Source organism: Salvia hispanica, chromosome 1 (genome assembly GCF_023119035.1).
Source record: "Salvia hispanica cultivar TCC Black 2014 chromosome 1, UniMelb_Shisp_WGS_1.0, whole genome shotgun sequence".
Taxonomy (NCBI): domain Eukaryota; kingdom Viridiplantae; phylum Streptophyta; class Magnoliopsida; order Lamiales; family Lamiaceae; genus Salvia; species Salvia hispanica.
In genome coordinates, this window is record NC_062965.1 from 45,179,769 (window position 1) to 45,197,543 (window position 17,775).

General features: G+C 35.6%; 3 protein-coding genes across 5 annotated transcripts; 1 reads left to right on the forward strand and 2 right to left on the reverse strand.

Moving 5' to 3' along the window:
* Positions 1–1,293: 1,293 nt before the first annotated feature.
* On the reverse strand, positions 1,294–1,851 carry LOC125202235 (protein RESPONSE TO LOW SULFUR 3-like). The gene has a single exon (XM_048100598.1). It carries the CDS (start codon positions 1,798–1,800, stop codon positions 1,477–1,479), a length of 324 nt encoding a protein of 107 aa, XP_047956555.1. The 5' UTR covers positions 1,801–1,851; the 3' UTR covers positions 1,294–1,476.
* Positions 1,852–5,332: 3,481 nt separating this feature from the next.
* On the forward strand, positions 5,333–9,742 carry LOC125200908 (membrane protein of ER body 2-like). Of its 3 annotated transcripts, none has more exons than XM_048098732.1 (10): positions 5,333–5,827; positions 6,492–6,593; positions 6,881–7,075; positions 7,184–7,684; positions 7,757–7,888; positions 7,998–8,174; positions 8,273–8,539; positions 8,626–8,859; positions 8,978–9,039; positions 9,148–9,742. In XM_048098732.1, exons 1-10 carry the CDS (start codon positions 5,653–5,655, stop codon positions 9,619–9,621), a joined length of 2,319 nt encoding a protein of 772 aa, XP_047954689.1. In that variant the 5' UTR covers positions 5,333–5,652; the 3' UTR covers positions 9,622–9,742. The 3 variants fall into 3 exon arrangements, with proteins under 3 accessions (XP_047954689.1, XP_047954691.1, XP_047954690.1); XM_048098734.1 differs by having other exon boundaries at positions 8,626–8,899; positions 9,148–9,303; XM_048098733.1 differs by lacking the exon at positions 6,492–6,593 and having other exon boundaries at positions 5,335–5,827.
* Positions 9,743–9,868: 126 nt separating this feature from the next.
* Positions 9,869–12,895, reverse strand: LOC125200909 (transmembrane protein 120 homolog). Its single transcript, XM_048098735.1, has 10 exons — positions 12,608–12,895; positions 12,422–12,500; positions 12,230–12,324; positions 11,920–12,024; positions 11,705–11,784; positions 11,308–11,398; positions 11,118–11,225; positions 10,662–10,748; positions 10,359–10,427; positions 9,869–10,220 (listed from the first exon to the last, which is right to left on the reverse strand). The coding sequence occupies exons 1-10, from the start codon at positions 12,794–12,796 to the stop codon at positions 10,056–10,058; spliced, it is 1,068 nt and encodes a 355-aa protein (XP_047954692.1). The 5' UTR covers positions 12,797–12,895; the 3' UTR covers positions 9,869–10,055.
* Between the last annotated feature and the right edge of the window lie 4,880 nt (positions 12,896–17,775).

Consider the following 17,775-nt stretch of genomic DNA (forward strand, 5'->3'; position numbering starts at 1 on the left):
ACAAGAGGTCTTGGGTTCAAGCCTCTTTGACAACAAAATTTTAAGCATTTTTAGTGGAAACCGGTTTCCGGTTCGCGGTTCAACCGGTCCAACCGGCCGGTTTCACTGGTTCAAGGCGGCTCAATGTGGAGGCGGTTTATATGAGCAAACCGGACCGGACTACTTACCGGTTCGCGGTCCAACCGGTCGAACCGGCCGGTCCGGTCCGGTTTTTAAAACACTGATAAAATGTGAGTAGGAATGAGTCAGTGGAATATGGGGTACACTATAAAAAATGATAAAAAGTGAAATAAGACAAATTATGTGGGACGGATCGAAATGGAAAATTGGGACGAATTATCTGGGATGGAGTGAGTACTAATTATTTTGTAACACTTGAAAAAAAAAATATTTTTATTTAAATATTTGTATATTTAAACAAAAAATAATTTTTACTAAATATTGTATAAATAATTCAAATCAAGTTCAAAATCATGTTACAATTCGACATAAAATTTCTTTCTTTCTTATTGCTAATATAGTACAATGAATAACAAAACTAATTTTCAATTAAATTCACTTAAATTTAAAAATTTAAAAACATTATGTACATGTATAATTTATGTACATTTATATTTTCCTATTTATTTATTTATTTTTATATTTTTTTGTGCAATTTCCCGTGTTCTTCGACAAAAAACATGGTGAAACGTTGAAAGATGAAGAAAGTGTTTACCAATTCCCAACATATCATTTTCGATGCTTAGAAATTGAGCAACCTATGATCAAATTTCCTTTAAATTGAAAATCATGATTTATTTTGTTTATTTTTTATTTTTTTTATTGAGAGAACTCTTTAAGTAATCTGAGTTGTAGAATGTCTTATGTTTAAATTTCTGAAGTTCAAAGTACTTAATAAAATATTTATATGTAATGTATTTCGATGGTGTCATTAGTTACATACATCTACACTATTTTCGTGATATTAGTTGTTGGTTTGGATTTCGAAATCGGTCATGACTCGTGGTTTGAATTTCGATATCAGACTTTATTGTTGACAATTGAAAAATAGTCGGTCAAAAGTCAAAACAAGCATATTATTTCGATTAAACTCGTCCCAATAAAAACTCTGATAAGCATCTAATAGTAGTATCTAGCTATTTTCAAAGCTCATCGATCTATACACTATACTGTTTTAAACATTTTAATAAGTTTAAACATTTGAAGAATGATTTATTCTATAATCTATATTAGTACTAAAAATCATCATTATAAAAAATTGAAAATTTGAGGCTTAGTTAAATTGTTATGAACTCGATCGTAATAGTACTACTAATTATATATTCTCAAACTAGTGCGAAATTCAACAAACTTTACATTTCTCATCTTTATTCAGCGAATTCCAATTGAGAAATTGGATCTCTTCTATACATATAAATGGTGCCTACTCAAAAAGAGAATTGACAATCGTAAAATTGAAGAAAAGAAAAATAAATGTCATTGAGAAATGAGGCTTGAAAATGGGGAGGTTTGTCGAGTCATTCCGGCAAGCTGCTCCATCAGCTCCATAATCCGGGCCCTGTATTCCCGGGCCTGGCCCACGGCCTCGGCCTCGAGCTCGCCAAGCTGAAAGCAGAGGCGCTCCTCGGCCTCCTCCGTGACCATGAGGCGCTCCATTGCTCGTGTCAACTCCGCCCTCGTTCTCTCCTCTCTCTCGAGGCTCTCCCTCAGCTCCCTCTCCAGTTCCCCGTTCCTCCGCCTCAGCGCCGCCTCTCCTTTCGTTTGCTGCGCGGCCGCGGGAATGGCAATGCTTGGCGCCATTTTATCAAATTATATTGATGTGTGGTTTGGTTTGTGAGTTTGTGTTATGAGTCGATGAAGGAAAAATGATACGTGCATGTTGTTTATATAGGCATGAAATTGAGGTGTCTAGGTTCAATGTATCTGCTCCTTCAATTGTGAGGTTCCTAACTTCCCATCTCTCTTGTGACGTGTTTAGTTAGTGATCCCACGAGTTTGGTCTATTTACAGGGTGGCCCCTATATGTTTTAATTTTTGTGAAACAGGAATGAATATTAATTAATTCATGTATTCATAATCATAAGTTGTAGCTTAATGTAATGAGTGAAGGTGTCATGTCACGAAGGATGAAGATTTGGTGATCATCTTATAATCTTATATAGGGATAATTTATTTTTGTAACTTAATAAAGTATGCCACCAATGTAATTATAAGCTCCGTCACGATGTTTTGTCGGTTCTTTCCTAGCCATATTAATTAAGAGAGTCAAATCATATGTGGCCTATAGAGAACTTCTGTTAAATGTATATAATCGATTCTTTTTAGATTAAGGAGGAACTTAGTAACTTTTTTCTCTTATCGTTCGTGAGTTCTCTCTCATTATCTATCTATATTTTTGAAGTACGGGAACATTCAAAATCTTCTTTGTTACAATTCTGTTCAATTTTGGAAATGTATCGCTCAAGCATAGGAAAATTAATACGGAGTAATTACTACTACAAGTATCAATATTTAAAATCGGTTTAAGGAAGTTTGTATGAAGTGAAGGAATAGCACAATCATAAATGTAAGACAAAATATAAGTAGTATAGAGGGTAAAAATAGAATTCCCAACAAATAAAAGGACCAGTTATAAGTCGGCTAATCGTCATCGATTGCGTTTACGTGATATAAGCGCGTTGTTTGCAAACTTCGGGAAGCTTCGGATATATATTGACTTTTAAATATTTGGATAGGAACAACCTCATTTTAGAGTGGGAACGTTTACTTTTATAAATGGATTTGAATCGTGTTATTTTCAAATTTCAAACTTGTTTCTTTCTATGGGATATTCAAGAGAAAATATAAAGTTCTGACCTCTCATAGGCCCATTGTTTAACAAATCCAGTTGAGAATAAGAGATCAAGGATTTGATTAATTGCTAACTCATCTATTAATGGCTAATTATAATTCATTTTAGACTATAGAATTTCCAGTGATCTAATAGTTTATAAATTGTCATGTGTAATTTTAGTTTATTATTATTTAAATTTAAAAAGGTACGAAGAATCACCAAATTTAAAGTTTTGGAAAAACCGTCAATCTAGTGTATAAAAAATATCAATACGATTCCTTAAATATATCAACTCAATGTAGCATTCACATTGTATATGTATTATATTGACATATTATCATTGGTGTTGACATTATTTGCTTGTCGAAAAATACAAAAATTCATGAATTTTTTTTTGACATCGAAACATATGCAATTGACCCCTCGTTGGAATCCTTGTATAATTATCTTTAATTTGTTATGTGTTATGTGAAAAAATAATTTAATTTGAGATAGTTATAATCATTTAAAGTTAGTTATTAATATTCCTAATTGACAATTTTTTATACTGCATTGATACTCGTGACTAAATGATCTTATGCCTTGACTTAATGAACCAATGTCTATCATTTAGGTGTAGTTAGCAATTTAAGGGTGAGTTAACAATATAAAGAATAATATTATAGTTCTATAATAAATATTTTTATTAAGGGGACTATTCTAAATTTAGCTTCAAAACCTTTAAAACGGCCCATAAATTTTTGACATAGCAGTTTTCCACAACAAATCAATATTGACCTAAATTCTACGTATTAAACTTGAAAGGCAATAATAATACAACAACTATTTTCTTAGGTAGAAATGTATCGATCAAGTAATGATGTAAATATTAGAGTTGTTAAGTAAACTGACCTAATTCAACATGAACCTATGACTAAAGCGGGCTAGGCATCAATCCGGTCCGGCCCAAATAGAGCTCGTGTTAACCGATAACCCCAACTAAAGTGCGCTTTATTTAATCGTTGGGTTGGGCCTGGTCCGAGGCATACCTGTCCTGGCCAGACAGAGATAGGTTTGGTTATCCCACTTGATCACAAATCTAGTAAACATGTAGAAATGATATCTACTCATACCAGTATGTACAATTTATGAAGCTGGTGGTCCAAGTGATCAGAAAGAGAGACAACTTAACTCTCCAAAACAAAAACGTGACGATTTCCAGTAAAAATCTGTTTTATCTTTTTACCAACCAGGCATTGATACATGTGATAGAAGCTCCGAGAAGAAGTGCAACCTTCTTAATCTAACCACACAAATATATTTAAACAAAAAAGGATTCTCAATAATAGATAATGTAAGCTTTTATTTTAGCTAACAAACTATTAATAGTGTTATCTGTAAAGAAATAATTCGTGCATAGTTTTTGTTTTAGCTAACAAAATAACTGACTCATTTCGCTTGTATAAATAATTGCAAGATAATTTGGGATGAGGCAATTGAACATGTATTGCTTGTTTTGGTAGATGTGAGTTGTAATTCAATAATTTTATTTATTAATATGTCATTGCTTTAAAGAAAATCAGATCTATACAGCAAGGTAACTTACTCTCTAATAAACTATTGTTAGCTATTAATAATGGTACTATCTAGTTCCTACCATGACATAATTGCATCATTTATGGTCTACTTATAGTCACTTAGGTAGTATAGTAGAAAGTTGGAACTCAAATAATTTCCCGTGATGGTGATATCACACCCACAAATTATCTTTTCTTCTCGTGTGCTTGTAAATTGCTATATTCTAGTAGTTCTGTATTTTTTTTGATTTAATAAATCTAGTACATATGTAATGCAATCACCTACCAACTGTACGAATGGTTTGTCTTCTTATGCTTGTAAAACAACAATGACATGAAAAATCACAATCTCCCTTACCATGGAAACATATGGATGAAAGGCTATATCATTTTTAGGAAAAAATACAACGAAAGTTGTCTAACCCAATATAAAAAGATAAACCTCTAAATTGAGCCCTATTTTGTACCATCCCATATGTTTACGCAATATCTCTAATTTAATTTGCAACTACTGTATTAATTAAGGTTGGGTTTTGTCACTTATAAAAATACTTAATAATTGTTTCGTATTTTATTTCAATTTATAATTAATTAAATTCTAGTTAGAGTACATAACTTCCTTAAACTTTAAATTCTAGTAATGCATTTTTTACATCATTAGTATATCATAATTATTTTGATTAGGGATCATCAATAAGGTAGTTAGTTACATCTTTGGAGTATACTGGTAACAACAGAGAAACAAAATTTCTAAATGTAAATTAAAGAGAGGTGTTCATTAATGCTGAACACGTGTCCCTCGTTTTACAACCTCAGTATTTGTTTAAAGATAATTTTACATAAAAATTTAAAGAATATGTGACCGTAGATTCAAATTCATGACCTTTATATATTGTCAAACATTAATTACTCTATTGCTTCATCACCATACCTAATCTTCACAATTTAGTGCTCCTATATTTTAGTAATTTTGCATTGTGCAAGACTGTTTTGTTACACTCCCACCTCTACAATCCTAAATTTGATTTCAATTTTTAATGGCAAAAGATGGCATGTTTTTAGTATTTTGTCAATTTTCTCACAACTAACTTAGTCTTGCATTAATAGTGCATGGAATTAACTAGTAATATTTTGTGAATTTCTGCACCCTTTGAACGCAATGCAGTGGCCTTGACAGCCTCCATATTTAGACATGAGCAACACCTTATTCATATAAACAATACCCCTCTCTCTCTCTCAGTGTGTGTGTGTGTGTGTGTGAAGATGGAAAAGGAAGAACAGAAGTTGAAGGAGCAAGAAGCTGAGGAAACCAATCCACTGGTGAGAAATTCAAAAAACATTCCTGCAGAGAGTGATTGGGTTCTTGACAAAGAAACAGAAGCAATTAAAGGGGACAAGAGTTTCAAGGAAAATCTTGTTTTCCATGACAAAGCTGCAGGTAGAATTATATAAGCATTTTCAGTTCATCATTCTTTAGCAACATTTGCATCACTCTAATTTTCTTGTGCCTTTAACTGCACTCCATAACCCTACATGTCTGTAAAATATGTGGTACTATAAAAGAAGTAAAGGGGCCCTCTTCAATGTTCATGTTGTTTCTATATATATATAAAGTTGTGGCATGTGGTCTGTTTTCCTTCATTTTCTTGACCTCAATTAGATTTGCAGTTGGGACCTCAAATTGAGGTACTGCACCAAAAAAATTGGTTTTTTTCTGTTACAGTTTTTCTGTTGTGTATGGAGTTGAAATTCTTGGATATGCAATGCTGTGAATGATTGGTGCTTTTTGTGTCTCAGATTTTAGTTCTACTTAGCCTTTGCATCTAAGAAAACAAAGAAAACCAATGAGTTAATGGAAGAAGGGTCAACTGCAAGCTGGTAGTTTGGTGAGTTGGGTAGGTTCTGAATGATTGCTGTTTAGTGTAAAGCAATGAGGGTAGTTTAGAATGATTTTCTTCAACTTCTGTTTTGCTCGAATTGATGTACCGAAACGTGAGGAAGATTGAGTTTCTTGGCCTTTTGGATGGAGTTCTCTTGAAATTCCATAAATGTTGGGCATTATTTGCAATTGTCACAGTTGCAATCTATTTTTGTGGATGAAGGAATATGGAAGTGTCGAATCTGCCCTTGGACATACGGCAATGGAAGTGTCTGTGTTGATCGTTTTCAGAATCATATCAAAACTTTTAATTTTGTATATGAAGGTCAGTAGATATCAGAATCGCACGAAAGTATCATGGTTAAGATACGTACATCTCAGAGTGTCTCAATTCTTCAATTCATTACTTCATGTATGAATAACTTAACCAATGTTAGTGAATATGTTTCTTCACTGCACATTTATGCTTCTAGTAACAAAAAGACCAACTCTTGTCCCCGTTTACACTCTATTACTTGTCTGCATTATCTGTTTATGGGCGAAACTGTGATGATGTATGGCTCTATATAAGTTTATGGCGTTAACAGTTGTTTTCTCGGTGTTGATTTGCAGGTTTAGGTGTTAATTCTATTTGTAAGACACAAATCGTGGAATGTCATGCGCGTACAGCGCATGACACATCATCTCTTGATCTCGTGATTCAGTACAATGGTGCTTCTGTCATAAACAATCAACACAAGGAAGAGGTCAAGGAGAATGGCGTTTCCAGTTCAGATGTCCGGCCTTCAGACAGTTCATCTCAAGAAGGTAAGAACTAGTTATGATATGAGCTTTCTAATACTAGTAAGATCAAGAAATACAGATAATGATGAGGATCTGAAATTTACAAAACTGTTTACTCACATTGTTTTGTAGATTTGGTTGCAAAACCTGTAAAACACGTCTCGTCTCTTGATCCCGCTGTTGAGTTCAATGATGCATCCATTATTAGCAATCAATACGAGGAGGGGGAGGAGACTGAGACGAATGGCATTAATGAAATGAGTCACGAGCCTTCCAAAGAGATCGAGAGTGCAGAAACCGAGGATGATCTGGAAATAACAGAGTTAGATGTCGAAAGAGTCATACGGAACCAAACCACACATGATCTGCATTGTCCCAACTGCAACTCTTGCATCACAAAGAGAGTAATTCTTACCAAACGAAAGCGCAGAATGAGGATACCCGATGAGGAGATTAAGCGTCCCAAAACAGGAGCAGCAGCCACAGGGACTATTTCGTCCGAGGACCAAGTTCATCGAGAAGGGGAAGTTGGTGACCAAGATGCCCAAACACCACCAATCGATGAAGATGACCATGACAGAGGGGCAACTATGTTTCGTTGCTTATCATGCTTCAGCATTTTCATTCCAACTGGTTAGCAACTTTTCTTTTCTTTGTGCTAATGATGTAGCAATTTTCTACCTATGAGTGTGAAGTGTAATGCAGGTGATGGATTGTTCCGATCATTTGGTGGGAAAAGTGGGAAAGAATATGCAAGGGACGGACAAGCACCAGATGTAAAGAAGAGCTGGTTCGACATGTTTAACCTGAATAGGCAGAAAACACCAGTTGAGGAAGGTACTTATTTTCCCTTTCGGATTGTATATGTGGCATCGTCCCTGCAGATAGCGGAGTCTGGTGTGAATGCATGTCTCGAGTTCAAATAACTCGGTTCTTTCACATGCAGGAAGTAGTTCTGAGACGAATGTGCAACAAGTTAGCTCAGGAATTTTGTCGTCTGGCCCTGCTCGTGAAAGTGACCGATCATTAGTTTTAGAAGATACGGCCGCAGAAACTGCTGCAAACGAAGGCCGGGATCTAACTCTTCCCAGCCTAGACCATCTAAAACTCCCTTTGTTAGTAGGTACTGTTTTTTAACTACATTTTCACATCATGATATTTTAGCATTGCTCAGTTAGTTTAGTATTTTGGTGACTGCTGTAAATGACTTGTCTACCTCAGATAATATGAGGTCAGAAGATATGTTGGCCGCGGATGAGCAAATGGCATCAAAACCTAGCCGGGAAGTTCAGACCAGTCGAGACAAGGACATCGTCCAGCTCCCACAGCCATCAGTTTCAATGGCTGAAGATGGCACATTGAATATCTCGGTATCTGTTCCTCGCGAAGAGCAAGACGTTAGAGCCACAATTGTGACTACATCTGTTCTAGACAAGCCACTCAGAACTGGAAACACTTCAGAAATAGGAGATGCACCAGCTGCACAAGGTAAGTTTAATTGCGTGTTCACTGTGTAAAGAGACGAACTAGGTCCTCGTGTTTCTCGAGTTAACTATCATGAAATCTTTATGCAGGTGAAGGCAATGATACCAGGATAACAATAGACGCACATCCACCTGCGACTGTAATACCTCCTCCGACAGCATCCCAGTTGGGAACTCAAACTAATACTACTGATGGAGAAGGGCGTGGAGCGAGAGAAGAACGCAAAGTTGAAGTGATTAAAAGCATCGTCTACGGTGGGCTGGCAGAGACCATGACTAGCCTTAGCGTTGTATCATCAGCCGCTGGTGGAGGCGCAGCCACATGTACGAATGCTGCACACAATCTCTACCATTACATGCACAAGTAACATAACCATAGTGTTTTTCATTCAAAATATGAAGTACTATTGCTTATCTTGATCTGCAATGTCACCATTTGTAGTGAATGTGTTAACTCTGGGAGCTGCAAATTTGATTGGAGGCCTTTTCATCATAGCTCACAATGTAAATTGTGTCTAATCCTTCGAATACTCAATTATATGCATCACTGACCTGATATATCACCCAAAATAAATGCTCCCTTATGGATTTGTTCTCTGAATAAATGTGCAGCTCTGGGATTTAAGATGTGACCGCCTCGAGGATCAGCTCTCTAACCAAATAACCGAGCAGGAGGATCGTTACAGACAGCTCCTAGGCCGGAGGCAGAATTTTGCGCTTCATGCTGTTGTCGCCATAATATCATACATCTTGTTCGGGTTGGTGCCTCCAGTCATGTACGGCTTCTCATTCCGCAAGTCAGACGACAAACAGTTGAAGCTTTTGATGGTCGCAGCCGCTACCCTTGTGTGCATACTTGTGCTAACTGTTGGGAAGGCCTATGTGCAGAGGCCTCCGAAGCCTTACTTGAAAACAGTCATGACCTTCTTGATTCTTGGGATATCAGTATCGGGCGTGTCGTATGCTGCTGGCGGATTAGTTGAGCGCCTACTGGAAAAGCTCAGTCTGTTCGAGCCAAGCTCAGCAGCTCCTAACTTCCTTGTGCCGGAGATGAGACTAGTTGCCTCGGTATGGGCCTCCGACTGAGTGCTCTCTCTCTCTCTCTGTAGTCACATGTTTTTTGTTGGAGCTGGAATAAGTTTTTGCTAGTTATGGAACCCATTTACCCAGACCTCGTAATTTTATTTTATTTTCATCTTGTACTTGATCTTATTTCACATAGGAATTTTCATTACTCTAGTCAATGTCTCTAATGTGCAGGTCATGTTTATTAATAAAGCAAACTTCCCATAAAGGGTTTGGACTCTCAATAAAGGACACAAGCATGCGACACTGTAGATAAAGCTCTCTATATGAAACCAAAACAGTGTAGAAATCCTATGACAAATATGGATTTCTAACTCCTAGTATTCAAGTTTACTATCATAAAACAGCTTGACAGTTTACAAACATTAAAAGGCCAAAAACCTGCTGTGAGGAAAGAAACTGCACAAATAAGCAAACTTGGTACAGCGAGCTGTTTACGAACTCTTGTCATCTGATCCATGATTCAGTTGATGCAGCTCTTGCCTGCTTTTACCTCTCTTGATTTTTGCCTTAACCTTAGATTTCGTTATTAGGGTCTGCACCGTGTTAGCAAAATTTCCAACAGCCATGACTATGAGAAGAACCCCGCATGTAATTACCTGAAAGTTGTAGGTAGAAATCATGTAAGGAAAAAAATATTTGATGAAACTGAATTTGGACATCAACATATACAGTATTGAAGAAGTATGCAACAAAAATTCCACGACGTCATATGTTTAAAATTTAAATAACTTTACCTGCCAATCCAAATTGGATCCATTCAGAGAAGTATTAAGCAACAACACACCAACATAGGCTTCAAATCCCTGAAAACAGAGGACAATGATCATGATTTGAGGATAAATGTTGGCTATAGTGAAGCCATGAGTATAGATGAGAAGGAACGAGAGTGGCTATGAAAACATTCATGGGTCTCAACTTAATGAGCGTACATAAAGATTTGCAAAAATATCACTCGCATGAGGAGTTGATTCCAACAATATATAAAAGAGGGGTAGTGTTCTCTTGTTACTAATACGAGAATAAGGGATTTAACAGACCTGCAAAACAAAAAGTATCGGGCATAGCAGAAGTAGCTGGCCCTCAACTCCGGCAGTTTCTCCCCAAACAACATCCATCCTCCTAGCCTACATTTAGCAATAGTTGAACATTATTGACAGGATAAGTTAAAATATTGTGCTTCAATGAATTTGAAGGATGATCTCCCTCTAGTCTAGCCCATGAGTGAAGGTAATAACTCATGTAAGAATCACACATTAGACATAAAAAAGTTACAAACTTAAATATATTTATTTAAGAAAAGGATAAACTATATAAGGATAATCGAACGGACAACCATTTTGCAAGTTTACATGTAGTAGAAATCTGAACATGTATTATGTATCTTGGAAACATGAACCCAACAAAGGTGTCAATTTTTAAAAAAAATATAATAAAATAAGCACATGGAGAAGTAGGTGGTAAGGAAATCAAATATCCCAGGCATGCTAAACTACCTTGCCAAGTGCAATACGTGTATAAAGTCTTTGTCTTTGGTATCTGTTCTGAAGAATCATTGCAACTCCTTGCATTATTGCCCATTTCAGAAATAGTTGTACACCTATCTGCAATTAACATATAAATTCATTTGGTGGACTGAAGCACTTGCTTTTTATGTAGGTGGAAATGATGATATGGCTTCACTACCTGTCTTTTAGCACAGTCAGGCCCTTGGTCTATTTCCCAAGTTAGACTGATGAGAGCCATAGCCATGGCAAAATAATGATGTTTAATCCACCTGCATAAGAGCATGAATAGATCAAATTATTGGCCTGTTTCTTTACATCCAAACTTCAGAGAATATATAAACATTTAAAATGACAGAAGGAATAGCTTAGACAGTAAGCAGATTCTTAACGCCATAAGTATAATATTGCTACAAGAAGTAGGATAACATTTGATCTTCTAATCAACATTTTGTCCACCTACATGTCAAACCATATTTCTATTTGCTAACACAGAAAGTTGAAAAGTCCAATCTTTTAAACTAAAATAAAAAACTACACTTTAAGGGAAAAGGAGTGATTTAAGAAAATCAAAATACCAAGGACGTATATCACTTCCATTAACTCTTAAGATGTTTTCTCTCAAAGCCAAACCAGTGTAGAGATATAGCAACCATGCCTGTAACAGGAAAATTGACCAACATAAGCTTCACACACAAACCCCCTAAAAATAGTACTAGTAATATTACAAAAACAATAATGCATGAGAGAGAGAGAAAGAGAGAGAGTTCAAAATCAGAAGAACATGTGATACCTGGTAAAGTTGAACTGGTAATGCTGGTAAGCATCCACCCCAAATCCATGACCTTAAAATAAGTAATAACGATGGCAAACAGAGGAACAAAAATGCTGTTCTATCCTGTCATCAGCACATACATCTTCAGTTACTGCAAAAAGGTGTATGCTTTTCCAACAGTTCTATATAAGCAGGCAGGCACTCAAAGCGAACTAGATTTTCAACAACACTGCTATTCATTGTAGGATATAAGGTTTTCTTGAGCTTTTAATCATTAAAATGTTAGCAGACACAGCCCAATCAAATTAAGAGCACAATGGAATCATACCCTGAAATTATTGTATTCCTCTTTCACTTTCAACTGCACATCCTTCCTATTAGCTCTCACATTAATAGGCCCCAAAAACATCCTCAGAAACCTCCCTAAACAAAGAGAAACAAATAAAAATTCACAATCATCATCCATTCTAAACATATGCAGCACAATCAAACCAGATAAAAGTAATCAAAATCAACTCACCATGAGATTTGCTCGGAAGGAATGCCGCTGCATCCCCCTCACTCAGTATATACCTCACTCTCGTCAGCTCCTCATCAAGCTTCCAATCCCCCAAAATCCAATCCAAAAATCAGTACACACTAACAATAAAATGAATCACGGTAAAAATTAGTCGCATGCATGCGCAGGAATGGAGGCAGCTCATACTTTATCGAAATCCTTGGAGCCGCGCAGGGATGAGCGGAGAGAGCTGATGCGGGCGTCGAGTGCGGCGACGCGCTGGCGGAGCGCGTCCTCCTCACGGGAGGTGCGGGAGATGAGGGACGAGGCGGTCTCCTGCAGCTCCTTGGCTTGCTCCGTCAGAGAAGAGATGCCGGCGGCCGGTGAGTTTTCCATCGGAAGACGGTGGCCGTCCGATCAATCAGGATTTTCAGATTTAACGGATCGATATGAGTTTGAGTTTTGGGGGTGAATGTGAAAGAGAAGGGTATCTCTGTTTCCTGTTTTGGAATAATAATTAAATGCTTCCGCTGACATTTTATTAAAAGTTTAGGGGCTTTTTCGTAAATTTAGGGTGTAATGGGTGGACTTGGTGGCACTGTGCTATGGTGAATACTGGGGGGTCAGGTGGATATCAACACTCGCTATGTCATTTTCCTAAGATTAGTGCTCAAATTTGGTTCTAAATAATACTAGTAATGAAAACGTGATTTAATTACTACTTATGTGAATATAACTTGACTCTCTTGACACATGAAAATATGAACAACAAAACAAGTAAAGAGTGTTGTCATTCCTCAACTTCTGAAACTAATTTTGCTTGTTCGAAAACATAGCCGAATCAAAATTCATCATATGAAATTGTAATCTGATTAGAAAGCTGTAAAAAGATTAGGAGCTAATTTTTGCAATATGTAAACCTATGATTTACCATCACTGCAATTAGAAGTTGTCAATTAACACAATAAGTATAAAACAAAGAATCATTGTGAGATAAAGTGTGGTAAAAATTGGCTCCTAAAAATTGATTATTCGTTGTCTTGGACATTAAATATGATTATTTGGACATTGGGTATCAAAAAGGTGTGAACGCCACTTTTGGGTATAATTTTTTTAGTTCATTCAATTAATTTTTTACAAAACTTGTTTGTTACTTCCTCCCTCCCCCATTTCTTTTTAATTATAATTTTTGACGTCACATTTCATTGGCTCATTTGACTAATAGTATTTTATTAAAAAATTAATATATAAAAGTGAATCTTATTCCACTTGATTTTTTCACTTTTCTTTACATATTTTAAAATAAGTGTCTGACATAAAGTGGATTAAAAATGGAGAATGAAGGGGAGTAATATTTTACAATAGACTTTGTTAATTTAGTCAAAATGGACTTTGTTGGCATTGACTGTCAAGTTTTGACAGCTCCGTCAAAAAAAGGACGACTACGTATGTTTTCGTTTGTTAGGGATTCGAAAATAAAAAAAATGTCATGGACCAACTTTGTAAAATGGCCTTATGTTTAGAAGGAAAAATGGATTTTACTATTTATTCAAATTTAGTTATTAACTAAGGGATGTAGTCGAGTGGCATGAGACTCAGTCCATCCTTAATCAAATGGTCAGTGTATCAATATCCTTGATTTTGGGTATGAAACTGCTTTAAATTCTTGAGCCAATTGTTTCACCCTTCAAGGTGCATACAAATCAGCACGAAAAATTGCTTTAAATCCTTGAACCAACTATTCCACCCTTCAAGTTCAAGATGTTCCACTCTTCAAAGTGCCTACAAATTTCAGCATAAAAAATAGTCAATGAGTCTGTCAGTGGATACCCTTGTTCTCGTAAAAGAAACAAAACTAAGTTTGACTAACCTTTATTTTCATCCATTTACTCTAGTTCTCTATATATCATTTCATAAAATATCTATATGATCAAAATTTAAGATTTTTTAAATTGACTCCTAGCTAAAATTGAATGACTACACCAAACAAGTGTGTTTTATGAACAAAATATGAAGTATATAGCCTATTGTTGACATGTTTATATCATTTCACTATTCAAAATTCTAGAATGAATTCAAGTTAGATATCGTAGGTTTTCCTTCCTACCTTGAAATAGACATGTTTTAATTTATATAGGGGACCATATTTGAATGTTTTGATATAAAATTAATGATAGAAAACAATAGAGAAAGCCTTTGGACGGAAAGAAGCCTATGATTGTTTGGTTTCTCAATTAAGATGAGTTAGAACTGGAAGAATACTACTACGAAATACTTGATGCTGAAATTTGTTAATCAGTAACGATGCGTTTGTGTTGAGTTTGGATATGATTTTAAAAGTTAAATTTAAATTATCTTTTGTATTTGCAGTTATAAAATATTGTGCTGGAACTTTTTTATAAACTTAATTGTTCTGAAATAACTCCAAAACGTGCGTTAAGAATACCTTATATGGAGTACTATTACAATGTGTGTAAAATATTTCACTTTTTTGGGGATGAGTGGATGGGTTTTAGTTCATATATATATATATAGGATTGTGATCAATTGAGATTTTTTATGCTAATTGAGAAATGAGATGCAATATCAGCCACTCATTTTTATTAAATGAGTGATCCAGATTTTGCCACATAAAAAATAATTTTAGATTAATTTATTATGAAAGGGTAGAATAGTAATTCCATGTTTTAGTTAGGAAAGGGGTTTAGATTCATCCTCTTCTCAATTACACGAAGATCTCAATCTCACGAACCTGAGCTTCAGTTTTTGAATTTGTGTTGAATTGAGCAGATCCGCGAGCTGAAATCGAAGCTCGGAGAAGACGATGCGGAGAAAGCGAAACTGGAGATCAAGATCGGCGCGGCGGAGGCGGACGATCAGGATCTGGACGGCGGCAGGGAAAACTGAGCTTCAATTTTTGAATTTGTGTTGAATTGAGCATATCTGCGAGCTGAAATCGAAGCTCGGAGAAGACGATGCGGAGAAGGCGAAACTGGAGATAGAGATCGGCGCGGCGAAGGCGGAGGATCATGATGTGGATGGTGGCGGGAAGAGGAGGAGGCGAGGTGGCCGAATTCTGGCGACAAATCCAGCTCCGCCGGATCCAATCCGAAGGAAATCCTCGAAATACAATCAAAGGAAAATCCTCGACGCCTCCAGACAAGCCCTCTCTCTCTCTCGCGCGTGGTTTAACGCCGCCGCTGTTCACCGCGCTTCGCCGCTCCTGCTGTACGAAGCTCCGAACAACTTCGCTTCTCACGCCGTCGCTTCGCCGGAAGCTTAATTGTTGATTCGAGTACGGATTTGGAGGTATTAAGCTTTGCATTATCAATTGTGTTGGATGTGAACTGATTTTTAGTGAGAGAAATTGCTACCTCTGTTTTTTCGCCGGAGCTCTGTGTAAAAGTCGACTATTTTGAAGTTCATCTTCACGATTTTCGCTGTTTTTATCAAAATGCTTGAACATTTGGGAAAAAATCTGAAAATACTGATTTCTGCTCATTTCAATGCTGAATTTCGCTTTTATCTCGCGACTTCAGCACAGATCTTGCAATTTTTTATTTAATTCGATTTATGCCTCTCAAATCTGCTTCGTAAATCACTTGCATTTGCTCGTTGACATAATAACGTTTGTTGTTGACATGAATTATATAAGTCGTTGACACAAATTTTATGAAAAATGTTGTTGACATGAATTATATAAGTCGTTGACACAAATTTTATGAAAAATGTTGTTGACATGAATTATATGTAAAACATTGTTGTTGATATGAATTATACGTAAAACGTTGTTGTTGACATAAATAATATAGGTTGGTGACATGAAAATATTTGTGGTTGACATTAATTATAGTGTATATGATTGTTGATGATGCAAAGAGATAATAAGTGATTGTTGTGCTCATATGTTGAGCAATAAATGAAGTGTTTGTTCACTGTAAAAATTGAATAGAAATAGTGTGATTGGTGGTCGAGAAAGATGTGGAGAGTCATGTTGTGGAAGGTATGTGAGTTGTGGATGAGATGGAGCTGTGGGTGATGGTGAGAAGGGTTGAGTTTAGGTTGTATTTTTTGTGTATTTGTTCGGAGCCATGCTGGGTTTGGTGTTTGTCAATATTTGTAGATTTAAATTTGCGTGTGTTTAATTGTACGATGAAATTTGTGAAATATATGGATGCAGTTTTTAATTCGATTATGTTGCTGGAATTTTTGAGTTGTGTAGATAAGGTGTTTGTGATATTGCCTAAAATAGTATTGTTGACATAAATTATATTTGTTAGTTGTTGACATTTTAATACGAGTTGTTGACATTCGATATTCTCGGTATTGATATGTGAATTGTAAGTGTTGTTTTTTAGTTGTTGACATTTTAATACGAGTTGTTGACATTCGATATTCTCGGTATTGATATGTGAATTGTAAGTGTTATTTGTTAGTTGTTGACATTTTAATACGAGTTGTTGACATTCGATATTCTCGGTATTGATATGTGAATTATAAGTGTTATTTTATTTGAATTTGAAGATATGAATGTTGAAGATTTGAAGATGTTGAAGATTTGAAGATTTGAAGATGAATGTTGAAGATTTGAAGATATGAATATTGAAGATTTGAAGATTTGAAGATTTGAAGATTTGAATGTTGAAGATTTGAAGACTTTGTAGCTAGAATTTTAGAGAGGATTTGAAGATTTGAAGATTTGAATGTTGAAGATTTGAAGACTTTGTAGCTAGAATTTTAGAGAGGATTTTAGAAAATGATTTCAAACACAATTTAATGAAAAGACAATTATACCCCCTTGTTGACATAATGTGGTATTTGTTGACATTTTGTTAATCTTGTGGATTAGTGGCCCATATTGCATCTCATTTCTCAATTTAGCTAAATAATCTCAACCTAACAAGACCATATATATATATATATATATATATATATAAAGGGAGCACTAGGGTGCCCTTATTTAGAGTCACAACGTACATCCAATCTGGTGCTGCCATGTGGCACAAAACATGCAATATTTTAAACACAAAAATGCAATCTAGTTGTACATGCATTTTCGCAGATTGCATTTTTGTTGTATGTAAATTGCATTTTATAGTGTTGAGTTTTGCATTTTCACATAAATTGCATTTTTTATTGTTAAGTTTTGCATTTTCACATATAAAAATGCAATCCGTCTATATATAAAATGCAATTTAAACAGTCAATATCTAAAATGCAAAACTTAACAATAAAAAATGCAATCTGCATATAACAAAAATGCAATCTGCCGAAATTCATTTATAGCTTCTACAAATGCGTATTGCATTTTTCTGTATACAATATTGCATTTTTCGTGCCACATGGCAGCACGTGGTTGGATGTACGTTGTAACT